Source organism: Photinus pyralis, unplaced genomic scaffold (assembly GCF_008802855.1).
Source record: "Photinus pyralis isolate 1611_PpyrPB1 unplaced genomic scaffold, Ppyr1.3 Ppyr1.4_LG7, whole genome shotgun sequence".
In the NCBI taxonomy this organism is placed as follows: Eukaryota; Metazoa; Arthropoda; class Insecta; order Coleoptera; family Lampyridae; genus Photinus; species Photinus pyralis.
Genome location: NW_022170738.1, coordinates 27,660,846 through 27,680,641, shown reverse-complemented (window position 1 = coordinate 27,680,641; position 19,796 = coordinate 27,660,846). Strand labels below are relative to the sequence as shown.

The 19,796-nt window shown below is 35.3% G+C and overlaps 2 protein-coding genes and 1 long non-coding RNA gene across 3 annotated transcripts in view; all 3 read right to left on the bottom strand.

Annotated features, from left to right (window-relative positions):
* LOC116176297 (elongation of very long chain fatty acids protein AAEL008004) overlaps positions 1-11,761 on the bottom strand; it is a 32,799-nt gene extending 21,038 nt beyond the window's left edge. Inside the window, exon 1 of the mRNA XM_031494790.1 lies at positions 11,481-11,761. Within this exon, the coding sequence (XP_031350650.1) occupies positions 11,481-11,492 (12 nt within the window). The 5' untranslated portion in view covers positions 11,493-11,761. The remainder of the gene's footprint in view (positions 1-11,480) is intronic.
* Positions 11,762-15,589: 3,828 nt separating this feature from the next.
* LOC116176298 lies at positions 15,590-16,643 on the bottom strand. Its single transcript, XM_031494792.1, has 2 exons — positions 16,581-16,643; positions 15,590-16,526 (listed from the first exon to the last, which is right to left on the bottom strand). The coding sequence occupies exon 2, from the start codon at positions 16,294-16,296 to the stop codon at positions 15,616-15,618; it is 681 nt and encodes a 226-aa protein (XP_031350652.1). The 5' UTR covers positions 16,297-16,526; positions 16,581-16,643; the 3' UTR covers positions 15,590-15,615.
* Positions 16,643-17,411, bottom strand: LOC116176303. The gene is made up of 3 exons (XR_004146421.1): positions 17,148-17,411; positions 16,897-17,098; positions 16,643-16,845 (listed from the first exon to the last, which is right to left on the bottom strand). It is a non-coding gene; the product is annotated as an uncharacterized LOC116176303 (long non-coding RNA).
* Between the last annotated feature and the right edge of the window lie 2,385 nt (positions 17,412-19,796).

Genomic DNA, 19,796 nt, shown 5'->3' with positions numbered 1-19,796 from the left:
TTATACCTATTGCTAATTGCAACATATGGCGTAAGAGTCTTCTAACATTTCTTCAGAATGAAAAGACTCACCGTACGCTTTGGTAGGTGTTACAGTTTCGTTAAGCATATTATGAAAGCTGTTCGCAACAATAACCAAAATTCGTCACATCAAATTAATGCGTTATAGGCAATTATTCCGCCAATCGTCAATCAAGCTTACCAGTTTTTTTTCTTTCTTACGCATTAATCTATCGGCAACCATTATTCCCTTGGAGTTGGCATATCAATGAACCCATACTGTGATGAGTAATGTTACCTTACGCTGAGAATTGCAATAAAAACTTACGGATTGTTTTTGTACATCTATTCACTATTGTAATGTGCGAAACTTATAATCACCTTTTCATTGCTTTTTTAAGAAGTTCGATTCGCTCCAATGAAGCGTGTTGCGATTTGACGTCAGTTTTACATTTACAAAATTATTTATATAATATGATCGTACATAATTAAAGAAGTTGCTCAATGGGCGAATAGGGGCGAATAAAAAATGGCCTATAAAATGGATTCAGAGGGTTTCAATTGGAAGTCGCCAATTTGCTTGTCGTACGGTATATCCACCAAGATTTTGCTTGTAGGAACAAATGAAAGGTTCTAATAAGCCAAGTTGACTTTTCGATCATAAACGACCCTCGCGATTTTAACGCTTTCACTCTTCTTTCGTAATTATATCCTTTCCAATAGCAAAGATTGGACTCGAAATGCTATGTATGAGTCATAAATACTTCGAAAATAATTAATAAATTCAATTTTATCCTTTAGCAACTTCATTTGATCTTGCACTGCGTCAACACATTATGAGCCAACTGCATGATCGGAATGGTCATCAAACTGCACGATTAATTTTATGACAATCACGTGGGTCATTAGTACGACTCGTTATGATTCACACTAATGAGTTATAGCCCATAATGTTTTCCACAACCTTTTTTTTTACCGTTGCGTTTGTACCTGTAGTATTGCAGTTAAACAGGTGATGCAGCCTTAATTATATTGTAATAGGGTTTTTACTCTCCATCCTTCATTAAAACCTTCTTATAAGTTTCAACAGCCTTGGCCCATTGGAAAGTTAGATTTGATTGAATTGACACTACTTCACTCAGATTAATTCAAAATCTGTAACAGTTCAGATTCCGTGTTGTAATTAACCTAGACAAATGTTTTGGGTCACATACGACACAGATGAAGAAACTAGCTAAAAGAATTACGCAAAAGATGAGTGAATTTTTAAAAAATGTATTCCTCAAAATTTATGACAACAGTCAGACCAAATTGCCAATCATGTTATGACTGAACTTAAGCCAGTCAGATCATTCTCATCAGATTTTCTGGTTAAATTTAGAAACGTTCAATATGATACTCAGCTTTCGTTTGAGGTCCCTGAAATTGCAGCACCAACATCCAAATAACCATTTAGTGCTTCATTTTTCCATGTCACACAATTTTTTGCTCTTATGGTATTCGATCTACTGTAATTTGTAGCGCATCGTCAAGATTTTACCCCAATTTCCCTCTTAAAACGTATGTCCATTGTCCGGGTTTTAAGCGTGCGTAAACTAGGTTCTAGCGTTGAGTGAAGGCGATTCCTTTACTCAACGGCTCTAGTGAGTACACTAAGCCAAATCATCTAAAATTACAGGAAAAAAACGTTCGGATTTCAATACGAATTTAACATTTGCAATCACAAACGTAACCATCATCTCGGAAACAAATCTGCCTGTCGATTTTTTGACACAAAACATTCATACCCATGCCCTCTCACCCGAAATTCTGGTGCCGGTTGTACTGTTTCCTTTATTTTTTATAAAAGGAAGTTCTTATATATACATATATAGCTCATTTTCATCATTAGTCGTTCAAATTGTATGCTATACTTTCTTCTTAGAAAAGAAGAATAGGTTTTTTTTAAATACTTAAGAAAGATTCTACAAGCTTTTCTCAGAAAATGCATAGTTTTGCCGTTAATTGACTTTGAAACTCTAAATAGCTTTGACGAACAAGAGCTGACCTTTAACAAGCAAGAGCTCGGGTCGTATTGGTTATGCAGCAAATCATTAAAAACCATTTTCTTTGTCGTTTTTAAGAAAAACTGATACTTTCGGCTGCGAATAACTGGAAAAGTACTAACTTAAAAAAAATGGATAGAACGCTTTTTGCTTAGGATTAATTTTTTTTATCTATTCCTGCGAGTCAAATTATAATAAAAATTTTCCAACCCCCAGGGCAAAAGCGCCCTTTGGCATCATATAGATTTTATACCTTGGGGTATTCCCCACCGACTGTCAAAATTTCATTTTGATAAAATTTCCAAGTCAAAACCTTCATTTCCTGAACTATTGCAATAACTCGGGGCACAGACAAATTCAACAAGATCAAAGTAGTATCAGAGTAATGGTGTAACTAACCGGACTATATGTTTTATATGAAAGAGACAATACGTATTTTATTTAATGTTTAATTACATGTACTACGGGACATGATTTTTAATATAAATAATGCCTTTGCATTTTCCGCTCAAAACTACCTGCAGACTTAAACAAATCAAGAAGCGAGTAAAGGGAGATATTTACCAAAATTTTAGGTCAATAGCACTCTCCACTAAAGCGTAGTAATGAAAAACGGTTCGACGCACGTAGGGTGGGCAAAAAAAACTAGTATCGAATAAGTTTCCGTTTCCATCTTTCCCATCTTTGTCATTTACCAAGTTACGTCAACGAAATTTTAATCACAGACGCTTCTCACAACGGCGAATCTAGTAAACATACTATGGATTTGCGCATGTGCAGAACTAACATTCTGATTTATGAGTTTATCGGTTCCGTAAGTACGTCTGAAAAATACGCTTGAGCGACGGCTTGTTTAGGTACATGGTTTTATGTTCTTGAGAAATTCTTTATGGACTAGTTTGTTATAACTTCTCTTTGGAGATTCTAACTCCGCAGATTTTTAATCGCTAGCAACTAAAATATCAAAGTACAAATTTCAAACAAGAGGGGGAGAGAAAGTAACCTTGCAAAAAGACCTCAAGGGCACCAAGTTCCTTCTCTTCTCCATCCTCGTTCATGGATATTGTAGTGCTTAGGTAACGTTGCAAAACAATTAAAATATGCTTTTCTACAACTAGACCTCCAACGTTTTAATATTGCTCACATATAGGGAAAATACAGGGTGCTTCAGGGAGCTTGCATGGGTAACATATTGGTGCAAATTAGGTTAAATTACGTTTATAAAATTCCAAAATATCAGCTTGGTTATAAGTTTAAAAAACTGTTAAACGTCGATTTCCAAAAAATTAGACTTTCGGAATACTAAAAGCTACTATAGCACAGTTTAATTTGAAAGTTTTTAGCATATGAAGTAACGTTTTTTTAATTAAATGGTAGCCATACACGATTTTTACATGGTCAACATGGTTTTTTAGTCATCATTTCAATGGTGTAAAATATAACACACTCGATTAAAGAATTCCAGTAAACTCAATTATTGTTACCATTTAATTAAGACGTTTAATTAATTTAATAATCATTTAATAATCAATTCTCATGGTTGTCTTTAGTCATGCAGATTACCTAGCATCCTTCGAAAAGAATTAAAAATCTCTTTAATTATACTGCCAACTTAATAAAAAAAAGTTGCTTTTCATATGTCAGTAAATCCCGCCGTCAATGTTATTTGGCCTCATTTTTGAGGTCCAGAACTGGACAGTATTCAATGTTGTAATAGTTATTTAGTATTCAATTACTTTAAAGTATTCAAATACTTTGTAATTAAATACATATGCGGAAGCAGTATTTGTGTTTTAACTCAAATACTTTCACATATTTAGTATTCGAATAGTTTGCAAAGTATTCGAATACTTCACCAAGTTTTCAAATACTTTGTAAAGTATTCAAACACTTTGAGAACTAGTTTAATATTCTAATCTACGACGGTGCTATGACAGATTTATCGCGACCACTTGGATGTCGGATTCGGAAATCTTAAAAAAACGTAAACACGCATGCTAAATATTGATTGTTTTTTAATTTTTAAATTCTGACCCCTCTTTATTCACCAAAAACCCTAAAAGGTTGCTCTAAAAATCACATGTGTAAAATTGCCGATTTTCTTCAATTTTCTTATTTTCATGCCCACTTGGTAAATCTATCTCCGCAGCTCTTCAATCACCAAGTACAATAATGAAAATGAAAATCTGCATAGGACGAATTGATTCCAATTTTTGAGTATCCTGATAATGACATCTCACCTACGAGCAAAATTTTACATACGAACGACCTTATTTGACCAAATAATAAAATTGCTGTTTTTTAAGCCTAGGCGGCGATCCTTGAAGGAGAAACGATGATATTACCGTGACACCGTTTTAATCATGCAGATATCTTAAAAATGCATCATTTTTAGCAACTGACGACCATTTGCACTGTGTTGACTGTATTGCAGTTTTAGAATAGCATAGTAGTGTTTGACGTTTCACATTGTACAAAATGTGTAATTTAAACCATAACGCAAGCTATACGAAAGTGTTTATCCATTTCCAATTAATGAAAAACCGTGTTGTATTAAACGATTCGTAAAATATTACAATGACGTCAATTAGTCATTATTATTAATTACAATATTTGAACGTATTGGTAACCTTAACTATTAAATGGAATGAAATTTTTTTTATTGAAATCTCACTCGAATTGTTAGCAATTGATTGTACATTTTTTGCTACATAATAAATATTCATAGAAAATACAAATGTTTACGTCTTTATTTCCTGGTTGGGTATATTTTCGAAAAAACTAGAACAACACTTACGATTTAGTTTACACAACGAATTTAATAAGATAGGACTGATAGGAGACAGAACGTTAGTATACAATTTTAAACATCTGTACTTCAGGGGGAAAGATTTTGATTGTGGTTCACTCGAATTTTCTTAGGCCACAACAACGGTTGCACCCTGTTGTAATCTCGTCTTTCGAGAGACTTCTAACTTTTTTGACACTGAGGTCTACTCCGTTTGTTTTTTCATTACCACCTGCACTGTGGCTACCATATGAACACAGATCAGAAATCTACATCTTAAAGTCTTAAAGACGAGACGATTAATATTAACCTTGCAACAATGGTGACTAGTGTGCTCTAATTCACTGCACGCTAGTTATGCAGTAAAGAGCATTGTGCCACTTTAAAACGCATCCTTAAATTGCAACCGAATCGGTCAGATGTGTAATGCAAGGCAGTGAATAAAAATCAGAACTCTTGTTCAATGGTTCAAGTTCTAGTAAGACTTTCACGGTGGTGAAAATGAATCTTTGCTATCACTTGTGGCTGTAGCCTCCCCCATTCCGTGAGTAAGTTTAGGTCTAATAGAAAATGTTATTCAAGGCTCATGGTATTAATTCGCATTTGACATTTTTGTATGGTCGGCACATAAATTTAATAGCTTCTCAAAAGATTTTCAATGTTAAATGTAAATTGAAAATCCATTTTAGTAAAACCCAAAGGCATATTATAACCGCAACAAGGTGTAGGGACATCCGGTATATAAATAATCAGAGTGTGTATACCTTGAACTACTGCCGAAGATCATTCTAACTTTGCGGTACGCAAAAAGTTGCGTTAGAACGATGTAAATTAGCAGCAGAATTTAAATAATTAATATGTATCTTCTTTAATTAATATTGTCATGAAAACGAAACTTCCTCTATAAAAGCTCTAATGAGTCTTCGTGTACATAGGCCCACTTCCACATGTGGTGACTCAAATTTCGGGGCGATATTCAAGATTATTAAAATCTGCTTTCTTTCATGTAGTTTATTTACTTGAAGTGAACTTATTTTTAACAGTGCTGATGCAAACAAGCAATTAAGGTAGAACGAGACGAAGAGGCAACACAAAAAATCAAAGTTGGGAAAGCATTGCATCGGAGATGATTAAATGGCTGGAGGAAAAGGAATAGAACGGATATGGAAATCTGTAAAGAAGCGAAAGCGAAAATATTATCATGATCGTTTCACTTCCGGTTTTACCAGATGTGGTTATTTTAAATAGAACACCCTGTATTTTATTGCATGTTTTAAATCTAGATGCAAATCTATGTCATTTGATACCACATTTCCCTATACCCACCATCAACAGTTTTCAACTTATTCAAGATTCTTTAACATTTTTGACATTTAACTGCTTTTCTTTTGAGCCCTGTACTCTTGTAAATTAAAAAGAAACAACTGAACTGGTTCGCGTATATTGTAAGGGTGGAAGCAGACAGACTAATAAGAAAAATATTATAGAGATGGGAAAACCAAGAAAGAAGCAAAGGAGAAGACCAAGAAGAAGGTGGATGGAAAGAGTGAAGACGGTAGAGGAAATGAAAATTCTAGTAAAAGACAGGAAAGCATAGAGGAACTGGATACAGAACAAGAAACCCACATCCGACGCCTGAAAGGGCGTAAAGATTAGAGAAGAAGAAGAAGATAAACCGTCACTTTTTGTTGCTAAAGATAATATTTGATTAGTAAATTGATATACGTTTCAGTATCGTGCGATTAATAAATATTGCTATAAGAAGTGTTTTCGATATACAGGCTGATTCAAATTCGAGGGCCACCATGGGGATCTCGGAAACTGTAAGAGATAAGTAGGTAGTTTAAATTTGGCAAAGTTGCGTATTTTGATGCTTAACAAAATGCCGTTTTGAAATTGAAAAAATTCCGACTACTTTTGGAGACATCTGGAAAAAATCGAAATTTTGAATAATCGTTATTTTTTCCCGAAGTTATTTAACCAACGGCATTTTGTTAAGCATCAAAATACGCAACTTTGCCAAATTAAAACTACCCACCTATCTTTTACAGTTTCCGAGATACCCATGGCGGCCCTCAAATTTGAAACAGCCTGTAGGTATACCCACTTTCATCAGAAGAAATTCTCTATTAAAAATCCAAAAATGCTAATTGGCTGCGTTGGCAAAAATAAAGGTTCTGTGTCACTTCACCATCAAATCGAAAGTTTTGTTGTGAAAGTAGCGCGCTAACTGGACAGGGTGGCACATTGAGTGAGTATTTTCAGAAATACTTCTGCCCTACAATTTTTTTTGGATTTGACACGTCTCGTTGGTTTGGGTGATAAAATAAGATATCCGACCGCATTAGAGTTGTTTTTAGTCCTTATGATGATTTAGAGGCCACTAATATTACATAACATTCATCTTGTCAAATGACATGCTCACAACTCCATAGTGGAAATTAAAAGATGAAACTTAAACTAAAATATGCTCACATTCTTTGGGAAGGAAGACCTTTGCAACGAAGCGTTATTTGCCCTGTTATGCAATGGCATGCGCCATTACGCATATGATCCATTGAATATATAATGTTTATAAACACGCAAAGTAAATATTTCACTATTAATATACACGGGTTTTGATAGTGGCACACGTAAACAAGAAACATGCAATGAATCCGTTACCCTTAAAACTTAATGGTAATTGAAGACTTTGAAGAACTGCGCAGATCGATTTCATTCAACAAATTTTCATTTTTATATCAAAATTTTGACTAAATTAGATATGTACAAATTGAGAAAAATTAAAATTTGTCAGATCAGACATTGAAATTTGGATGAAAATTGCAAAATTCAGACAATGGACGAATGTTAACAACCTGTGACCATTATAATACGAAAAGATGGAAAATTTTTCTTTAAAATAATGTCGCAAACGGTCTAAGTTGAATAATAATAAAAAACATAAAAATAAAAGCCAAAAATTCCACCAAAATAGACTGAATTCTCGATCGACAATTTTGAGCCGATCAAAATAGGCATTTATTAACAAAATATTGATTTTACACGTGATTTAAGTTACATATAATGTGTGTTCGATGATGATTTTGGTTTTGATTTTAAAATTTTTGTCGGATATTGAATTTTAAAAACAGTTGATGTTCTGAGGTCAAAGCTTCGTTTTTTCGTTAGGGATTTCGATTTTTAATTTCTTTATCGAATTTGAATTTTGTCAGTGCGGGACTATACAAGCTACACAAATATTTCGAATTTTCGTTGGTTTTCAATTTTTAAATCGAGCATTTAATTTTCAACCCGTAGAATGATAAGTTTGGTGATCTAGATTTCTGTGTGCGATAAAAAATTTCTCCTGACACCTTATTTCATAGGTAATAACGTGTGTCTCAGTAAGGGCGTATCATTTTTTCTGTATATTTCTGTATTTGAGAGCGATCGCGTACGATACTTCCGATTATACATTCGTTTCACAAAGGAATGACGTGTAATCATTGTAAAAACACCCAAGCAATGCAGCCAGCAGACTATGCACAATGCCTTACAATTAGTGCGATGGGTGAAAGGGCGAATTGAATTAGATGGTGATTTTTTCGAGAAGAAATAATGGGTTGTTAAATCGGGAGAATCGTGATATTTGAGATTTAGACAATCCGCACGTGATCCATGAGCAACAAATGTCGATTTTGAGGGAGGTTTTTGAAAATATATAGAAATGACAATGCCGAAACTGCTAACGGAAAACCAACTATTTGAAAAAGTATTTGAAAATGTTATTAAAAGAACAAAGATTTGTGTTCAGAGCCATGGTCATTTGCAGGACAATGCCGATACTACTAACGGAACCAACTCTTTGAAAAAGTAATTGAAAATGTTATGAAAAGAACAAAGATTTGTGTTCAAGCCATGGTCATTTGCAGGATAGGAACATGTCCAATTTCTCGTCCAATTTATAAGGCAGCAAATGTGTTTCTTCGTAATCTGTCTTTTTTGCTTCGCAAATGGCAGTGTTTCAAAATTCTAAAGTTGTCCTATTACTCCCTATAGACAATGGTCTCTTTTAGGAACGCTATTCCAATATTTTCTTTTGATATTTTTTATTTTTTAGTATATCCAAGATGAAAATTCTTTCTTTTGGGTTTTCTTAAAGGGAACGTTTTTTTGAAAAGATTAAGCCTTCCCACAATCTATACCTAATATACTAACCTCATTACCTCTACCCTACCATTAATATAATACTTCAAACAAACCCAATTTTTGTAATAGAAGCTACAGGGTACTTCGTATTTCTCGATGATGATCTACACTTGATAGACTCGATAAAATGGCGATTTTAAGTTAATAAACGTTTTCGATTATTATCAGAATGGTGAACTACAACATCGCGGTCCTACGGTTTGCATTGGTCACACTTTTGGGGGAGAAATACGTAGAACAAATGGATTTAGATATTGAAACTGGATTGAATCCTTTTTTACTTTATGCGTATATTAGTAGAAAGGTTACAATAGATTCAAATGGATTCACGTAGAACAGTCGCCAACGGTTGTACAAATGAAGTCAATTTATGTAATCAAACAAAATCGGTAGTCACTGCAAACGCGTAATTTTTGGTCCTTGATCATCAAACTCATATGTATACGTTTGATCTTTCTGCCAACTAAATTGGATTTCGGAGTAACCATATGGCGGTCAATGTTAAATTTTTCGTTCTGTCTGTTGATTTCAAACTTCCATCCCTGTTCAAAGTCACCCCCGTCTGCTAACAAGTAACCAAAGCAGAAAACTTCTTAACGTCCGCATTCCGTTGACCCTGAACACAAAATATTCAGGCGCATTTATACGGAGTGTTCTGTAGTTAAATCCTGAAATGCATTTGGGATCTGATTTCGATGGTTTCGTGAGCGAATAAAATTAAAAATCTAATGCGGGTTAATTAATTTTGGAGATTGCCTTTTATATAATGCAGTTTGCCAATTATTTGCATTGATAAAGTATCACGTGTGGCAATCTGAATTTCTGCCGTAAATTACTTAACTAATATAATTAGTGTTACAAGAATCGTTGAACTACTTTCGATTTTTGAGAAATAATTTCATTGGCATTTTCGTGCTAGCCCACTGTGGTTAATCTGAAAGAAACTGAGAACGCTTAAATATTTGTTAGACAAATGTAAATATTTTCATAAGTTACCGGTAAAGCACTGGTTTAAATAATTACTATCGGTTCCGTTCAGTAGACAAAATAATTACAACCAGACCGTTCTCTACTTTTTTCAATGCCATGACTTTTAAAACCTAGACGAATGTTACATCGCAAGAAGCATTGAAACCTATGGACAATTGGGTGTTGACCTTAAATTATTATTTGGCAAAACTAATCGCCGACCCCGAACGTGATTGATTCTGTGGAATTTCCGCTACTGACAAGAAACGCGCCTCGGTTGTTTTTTCTTGTAGGATGCTTGGTTCCACCTATGCAAATGAGAAATATTTCGATCAAGGACACCATTATCTAACGATTTCAAAAATGTCATGCAAAGTAAAGAACAAGGATCATTTAGTACAACTGGGAAGCAGTAGTTTCGAACCTTAATAAATGGTTGATGAACGCGTCTCCGCCTTTGCATAAATTTCCGAGTGAAGTATGATGGGTTACTAGAAAAAGTCAGGTTTTACGACACAATTTTTATTCTCTTGTAACAGTCGAGAAATTGGAAAAATTCACTGTATTTATCAATAATTCGACGTTTCGAAATTGTATGCATATATGTTTGGGCACAGATTATTGCCAAAATTCACCACGCAATTTTTAACATTTGCTAGCATGTTGCTATGACCCAAAAAATGGAATGTAATTTTTACAACATTTACCCCGAGGCTATTCTTTCATTAACCCCAAATTCAAAGATACATCAAGTTGTAACCGGTACAGTGTAACGAGATTATTTAAAGTATAAATCACTTTCGCAACTTCAAAGACTTAATGCATAAACAGGTGCCCTAATATTTATTTTTCATACGATTATTTGGCAACTACCCATGTTTGTTTTTTGTTAAATCATAGGTAATTTAAATGATCGCGCCGGGCTATACCCATTTGCATTTATAATAAAACATATTAAGAAATGCATTACATAAATTAACACCGAAATTGCTAGTGTTTGTAGTGAAATAAAACGGACATGGTCAATCAATCCGCGGGTATTTCATAATTTCATTATAAAGTGGAAGTACGGAAAGGAATCCCAAATTGCAATTAAGGTGCACTTTCAATTTCGGCTGATGCACTTTTGTGTGACATAGTAGTGCGTAACTAACCTTTTCTCTAATAGTACTAGCTTAATTATGTAAATTCGATTATCTGTACTTATTGGATCATAAAATTCAAATTATTATAAAATTAGGTAAACGTACTTATTGGCAGGGGTCGTAATTCACATTTAATTGGATATGACGACCGTGAAAGTTAAATTCTACAAAAAATCCAAGTTTAAGTTCAATCATTATCGAATTATACTTTTTGGACATCCATTATGTAAGGATGCGCATATTTTGTTTTGTTCAGCTTTCGATTTCTTTTATTACCAACCTACATTTACACTAACCGCCTCTGGTGATTGAGAAAAAAAACTGGGTTAACGCCTAAACTCACCGTTTTATTCATTTTGACTGGATATCGTTATTGAAGGCAGCAGGAAAGAGTACTATATTTTAAACAATTATCACCTAATACACACAAACATAACTAAAAGTCACTTTCACAGGTTTCAGTCACTAAAGGTACGTATCGGTCACCAATAGTTGGTTGAATTGGTTCAGATCCCAATCAATAGTGAACCTTCGCAAAATTATGGTGCACCGCTACCAAAATCGTTTAAAATCCCCACCACGAGCGATTTACGTTAATTTAAGAAAAACTGTCTTATCCGAACTAAAGTGATACTATATATTAAATAAGAGGGGGGCAATATGAATTCTTATTTTGCTTGGCGGTATCGGGGATTTTTTCACACTATTATGGAAGGGGATCAGACGTGTATATGAGCCGGATACGCAATGTTTGATGTGTGCAAGGAAACTTTATTGCAAGTTCTCTTAATTATTATAATTTACACTACTTATAACGTGTTACAACGTATCATTAAAGTCTCCTATTTAAACTAGCATTGTCATCTGCTATGACAGCCTAACTCGTCCAAAATAGAGTCGATATTATTCCAGAGTTGTCCAGGAATTTGTGATTGAAGCCCTAAGTTTGTGGTTAATTGTTGTGACCCAAATGAAAGGGAATAGAGACAAGAACCTTTTGGAATGGCTATAATCGTTATATACATTATAACAATGGTAAAAACAGTCAAGAAAAGCGACTATTGTCACGTTTATTGTGTAACATTAACAATGTATGTACTACGCGCGGATAAAAAGTAAAAGTAACTTCCAAAAAGTGCGGTAAATTAATTTTTGTAATTCCTCAAAGTGGAATTAATTATATCCTAAAAGCGAGTGTTAATTATTTTTAAATAACACCCATTACTATTGCGTGACAATTACGTAGTTGCGCTATTTGGTCTAAGAATGTCGTACGCGATAATATTCCTTTACGATCCGTATTTTGAGATGCGCACTAAGTGGTCATTGGCCAATGGTATCTATTGCACAGTTTAAATTACGAGTAGGTACTACGATTTGCACTTCCATATAGCAATTAGGAAACCGCGAACAGTGTGGTTAATTGTAATATTTAAAGTTTAATTTCCTTGAACTTTTTGAGATTTACGCCGTTTTTGCCATCTTATAAATGAAAACTTGACGCGCCCCCTGAATACGTATTACCGAAAAGACCGCAACACAGTAATTTGTACATATTTGAAACTGATTTGTACGCTTTCACGTTTTGTGTGGAAAAATGAACAGAAATATGGAATTTTCAAATTATAGTCCGACGAAAATGGTCCCCGAACCCCTAGTTACCCCCAATTTAAAATTAGAATACGCACACCCCATCGAGTGGCACATCATTTTAAAGGTCATAAAATTCTCTGTTCAGAAATGCAAATAAAATCAAATTTAGATGGCCTGGTTATCAAATAAAAACTGATTAAGACTTGTCTCATCTTCCGTTGGACAATGTTCTGGGCCACTTCCTGAATTTTTTTAAATGTGCATCTGCAATTGTTGTTAATTTCCGTTGTCACAAACTTTGCAAAAATTCCTTGATTGACCGCGTTTCGTATTTCACATCTTCCTCCTTCACATTTCTCCTCTGCATGCCTACTTCTCACTTTCTTCATTCAAGCCTTTTTCATACCTTACTTACTTTCCGATTTTAGCCTCGAGTTATTAATCGAGACGATTATGCTTCTCCTAATGGCCCGGTCGCTATCTCGCTCTCTCGATGGTTTTAGGCCCATCGATTTAAAAGGACGAATTGCGATGAAATTTTGCAGGTAGATTCTTTATCAAACTTGTGAATCGAAGTTCGTGAATTGGCAATGTAGGTTAAGAAATAAGGAAGGTTCTTTTGACTTCTCCGTTCGTTGTGAACCGAATTGCATGAAATTCAAACTGGGCTTGATTTAGCGATATAATACGCAATGCCAAAAGCTGATCCTAATCGATTCTACATTGACATTGCCTTCTTAGCACATTTTCGCAAATTTATTTGTACAAAATTTAAACGCGAGGGAATATGATAGCGCCCGACAACATCTTACTGATGGTACAGTCCAGACTGGCTGATAGAATACTGATCTACTACACAAAAATGCGTTTAACGAGCCTTCGATGTCACAGGAGGATTTTGATGATGTGTGTCATCTCGGTCATTTATGAACCGAATTGTATTAAATTCAAACTGAGCATAGCTCGTACCATATCAAATGTAATGACACCGCTTTGGTACTTTTGATTATGTATCGTCAGGGCATAACTCGTCCATATTCTAGTGTTAGCATTATCAAGTGATATCTTTCTCCAAGAACAAGTCTCGCCAGGTCCGCGGCAGTCATTGAAACTAATGTTCTTCGGTTCTCAAGATGTCTGCAAAGAGGTCTGTAATGAGGGGGGTCGGCTTTCAGGCTTTTATCGCTTGTTGTCTTTACATCTCGTTCTCACCTCCTCACCTCTTAACAATTTTCAATTCCATTGTGAAATTAAACAGTGTTTTCTTGAAAGATTTGTAGATATTCGTGTTGTAGTGTGGTCACTATTCCAGCGGTTGTTACCTGGATAATATTCACACTAATTTTATAATATAATTAATTAACACTAATAACATTTGTTTAATAATTGATTGACATTTTCTGATCATCACTATCTAAGTGATGAATTTGATTGCACTTCACGTGTGGCGACTTCTGTTACTACTGAGTTAGAATATGTTTCAACAATTTTATCGGCCATGACGGCCAAATTGTCTAATGATTCAGAGCTAATTGTTAAAACTACTTGTACTTGTTGGGGAAGTCGCTGTAGCCACAGTTTCTTTAGCAACTCATTGGAGATACTGGTACCGAATAGCGTCTTCATTTCTCTGAGTAACTGAGTTGGTTTACAATCGCCCAAGTCAAGATCGCGTAACAGTTTTTGTAGCTTCGCATCTTCCGATTCCGTGAGGCGGGATATAAGTGCATTTCGAAGTGTATCAAATTTATGGTTTTCTGGTGGTGATGTGATAATGTCGCTTACCAGTTTTAGTGCTTTTTGACTTAATGCAGCTACGATTGTAAAGTATTTTGTGATATCTGCAGTTATGCGCGATAGCTCGAACTGGGCTTCTACCACTTTGAACCACAAGGCTGGATCTTTCTCCCAAAATACGGGTGGTTTGACTGTGATTTTCTCGATAGCTGTGCTCGTAACAGAAGCCGATGTACTTGGCGGTAAGATTGGAGTACTCGTTTCGGATGCATCATTGTTATTTGCCATTTTAAACGTAAAAATGAAAACGTTTTATTGTCTGATTTATATGACGTTTATGGAGATATGCTGATCCCATGATACTGTTTTATTTATATCATGTGCTGATCCTGTCAGTAGATAATAACTGTTATTTTGCTTGCTTCTTAATGATGGTGTGTTGTATATCGAGGGTCACCAATGTGGTGGGGTCACTATTCCAGCGGTTGTTACCTGGATAATATTCACACTAATTTTATAATATAATTAATTAACACTAATAACATTTGTTTAATAATTGATTGACATTTTCTGATCATCACTATCTAAACTAAACTCAACTGTTCCAGATCCACCCATGGATCGCCACAGTGTCATGTGTAGATAAGTTAACAACAAAAGTAATACAATTGTTATTTTCGTACTTCCGAGACTAAAGTGACAACTTCACTCCATTATGACAAGGACTGAAGTGTCACTTTTTGTCCCGCCGGGATTAAATTTGGACGAAAATCCCGGAAGGATGAAATTACTATACTTCGTTCACCCAACAGAAATAGTTAAGCCACTCCTACAAAATTTGGGCCAATGTAAGCAGCAACCAGTTTTACAACCACAAAATTATAAAAAGCGGAAAATTTGAAAAATCAAATTGAAATGTCACTTGCTCAAGACTAATTATGGCGCTATCTCTCTGAACATAACTCGTGGCAAAAATAGTAAAACCTGTAAACTGTTAAATACATGTAAATATGCAACATAAAAACACTGTTTATATTGAGAAAAGTACAAAAAAGTATTATTACAGCAGCACAAAGTTTTGAAATTACAAATTACAAGTGCACTTGAATATAAACCAAGGTACATAACAATTTAAATCCTGTATCGCTTCACTCGGATTCGGACTCCGTTGATGTCGAGTCATCTCCCACATGAATTACTAATGGCTCTACTACGATGTCCATTAAAATGTCAATTTGCCACATTTTTTCCTCTTCACTTTGAGCATGGCGAATTGCGTTCTTCCAATTTTCAGCAGTAACATGTTCCACTGCTTGTTGAAATAGTGGATGAAGTTCTTTCATTTTAAATGTGGTGTTGTTTCTGGCCACTTCACCTTTTATTTGCGCCCATATCAGTTCAATTGGATTCAATTCGCAGTGATATGGAGGCAATCGCAGCACGATACGATTGTGTTCCTTTGCAATTTCATCAACTACATATTTTGGTGTAACAGCTGCCCGTTTCACAAGCTGTAGAAGTTCAGCTCTTACCATATCTTCTTCGTAAGGTATCGATTTGCTTGTTAAGCAAGTTTGTATATCAGCTTTTTTCGTACTGGTGTTTGGTATTTTTTCACTTTTCCTGCTATGATATGAAGCGTTGTCCATTATAATCACAGATTGTTCATCAAGATGTGTAACGATTTCCATAAACCACTTTTCAAAAACTTCACTGGTCATTTCTTCGTGATAATCCCCTGTTTTTTTCGATTCAAAACACAGCAAACCTTCCTCGACGAAGCCATCCTCGGACCCTATATGGAGAACAATTTCCTTTGCCCGATGCATCTTTCAATCCAGTTGATAGCCCGTTGATAAATGCCTGTCTTGGAGTGAGAATTGTGGTGTCCTTCCATACTTTGCTTACAGTATGCCCAGCATTCACCCAAGTTTCATCTAGGAAATACAACTTCCTACCTTCTTCACGATATTTTCTAATTTCACGCAAGAACCGACGCTTCCAAGTAATTATTTCGTCCTTTTCCTTAAGAACACTATTGCGTGACCTCTTTTCGAATCTACAATGACAAGTACATAATATACATACACGTAAAGAAAAAAGGTTTACTGACCGAAAACCTATTTCTTTTATTAATTTCCATAAAGTAGTTCGTTTCAAATGGGGTAAGTCTTCGTGTAACACTGCCAAAACTTTACTCAGGGTAGGTGGTTCATTTCTTTCAAAGAAAGAATGAAGCAAACGTCGAAGAATACTTTTAGTTCCGGAATCAATATTGTCTAAAATTGCTCGTGGTCGATAATATTTTTTAGGTGAATGAAGTTCGTGTACCTCTGTATACTCCCGAAGAATCTTGTAGACACTCGGAATGCTTACACCTAAATTACACAATAATAAGTAAAGATGAATGTGCCTAAGATGAAAATTACCTGCTGCTTTAGCCGTAAACTCAACTTTATCCGTTTTAGATACCTCCGGGTTGTCTTCCGAATATGCCTTGAAGATATTTAAAATGCCAGTTTTGTCTTCAACTGAAAAGTGCTTGGCAGAACGTTTTTTCGGTGGAGGGAAAGCAGCACCGGCGACATTCATGTTTGCGTACAACTTTTCTTGATCGCGAATAATATAACCCTAAAAACAGGCATGTAAAAATCGTGTATAAAATTTTATAATTACTCACCTGACTATCTTTAGAATACACCGACGAGTCTTTATAAAGACTATTTTGTGTGAATAAAGGAGATTAATGGCAAATTGACACAAGTAAAGATGTAAAAACGTAAAAACCGGCAGAAACGCAATAGGCAAGATGACAGATTACCCAATTCGGCCAATTCGCTTTACAAGTGTGATTGTGGCTTCAAAAATTACACCAATAACAATGTCGTATTCAAATGTGGCGGTAATTGTTGAGGAGGGGCTTAACTATTTCTGTTGGGTGAACGAAGTATAACAAGGCAATTTCAGTAGGTTGTTCCACATTTTGTATGCGGCACTACTTCTTAAACGCATCGTACTGCTGCTCTTAGAGTTTTTTGGATTTCGCTGGTATCACTTCTTTACCTAGTTTGGCTGCTTTTTATCAATATCAAATACATCTTTGTCACCCACCACCAAAATTATGACACTAGCAATGACAATTTCCAAATTATTTTTGTTACCATAGCATAGGGATTATCGTACCAACGCAACGTTCCTATGGTAACTTGTTAAGCAGCGATTTTTTGAAAGAACGCGTTCTCTAACTCCATACATATTAAGTGTTTCAGTTTCGGAAGTACGAAAAATATCGTATATACCTTGCGACTGAAGTAGTGGTCTTAATCCCTCAGGTAAATTATGGCCCTCCCTTCGGTCGGGCCATAAACTTTACCTTCGGGATTAAAAGTACTACTTCAGTCCCGCGGTATATAATATACTATTATAGTGGGTAATTTTAGAATTTAGAGGTTACCTTAGGAAGGGTACAGGTACTTAACCTATGAGGCTTGCCGTCTTGCAGAGAGAGTACATGGACGTTATAAATTGATACACATCCCACGAATTTAAAGTTTCCAAATGTCAGTGTTGTGTTTATCTACGCTGCAACTTAAAATTTGTCAATGTAAAAGGTGTTGCCAACATATTTGTTGTCACTGAATTCTATAGTTTTATTTTTGGTTAATTGCACTTCAACGTTTTTACTGTTTCTTTAAACATTTTGAAGTTGTCCAATATTGGTGTTATTGCTGTATGGACAATAAAGATTATTATTATGGTCGGTGTTTCTTGTGAGAACTCAGGTTTAGTTATTATTATTATTATTATTAAGATATATTACTTCTCAATTTTCCTGTGGTTTTTGATAATTACTTTTTAATTAAATTAAAGCACAGAAATAGAAGGAATAGTATGAAAATATTCTCATATTCAACATACAATTTTTTCACTGCAGCTCTTCGGTACAGTGGCGTTTTGCAGGAAACGTAAATCGGCCTTAAACAAAGCATCAAACGAGACGGCGTTTTTTAAGATCAAAATCTCTTCATTTCCATTTTTAAATATTGGTGTTGCTAATTTAGATACCTACAATAAAATTATACATAATGTGCTGAAATAATTGCGAAAAAGCTGTCATGTGTAAAAAGCTGCGTTTTTTGCCCCATCGTGTTCTTTGTACTAAATTGTACTCAAGGGCAGTTGTAGACCTTAATCAAAGAAGACCGAAAAAGCGCAATTCACCATGTAAAATTTAACTCAACCGAGAAAAATTCCAACTCAATTAATATTGACCCATAACACGCGGGAGTTGACGCGCGAATCAGCACTCGCAGACCACAAGTGAATTAAATTTCTTCCGAAATGTTCATCTCTAAAAAGGTCTCACTAGGAATATTCTACGCAGAAAACTCGGCAACAGTTTGGTTATTAAGCGACAGAGGGAAGTCAATGGCGTCTGTCTGTCTGCCTGTCTGTGAACACGATAACTGGTAAACCCATAGATCGATTCGGTTCAAACATTGCACAGTTGAGCTAATGCCACAGGCAACAGCAGTATTGGAAATGGGTTAGGTCCAATCACCCCCTTGGGCTACACCACCGAGCCGTTTTTCTATACTGCGTTCGCGCTTTCAGATGGGGTATGCGGCCTTTTGGAATAAATGCATCTCTTACTAATTTGCGTCATTTTTCCATAACCCTATCCTTGTTCCTCATTGCAATGATGCCAAACTGACATATGATTGAATTGCAGTATTAAAATGCGACTTAAGGCCAATTGCACCGTCAAAGTTAAACATCCCTTAAAGTTAAATACCATAGCAACGATTGTCTTAATAATCGTTGCTATAAATTTTAAGTTCGACTTAACTTTAAGCAAGGCTTAATTTTGTTGGTGCAACTGGGGTTTAATCTCACGTTTGCTCATAAGTTTGGCAAGCATGTACTGTATGTCCATAAGCACCATACTGCATCTGGAGGATTGCACGCGCTATAGTTCCGCTTTACAACGCAGTTTATTACCTTTTTTTTCACTGCCGCTCTTCCGTGCAGTGGCGTTTTGCAGGAAACGTAAACAAAGCCATCGAGGCGGCGTTTTTTAAAATGCAAAATCTCTTCATTTCCATTTTTAAAAATTGGTGTTCGTAATTTAGATAAAATAAAATTTAATAACGTGGAACAATACAGTCGAAGAAGCTGTCATGTGTAAAGCGCTGCATTTTTTCTGACTTTGTTTTTTGTGCTGAATTGTATTCAAGGACAATAGACGTTAAGGAAAGAAGGTCGACATAGACGCAAAAGAATCCTGAAAGTGCATAAACTCAATGAGGCTAAAAGGTGCCTGAAGAGG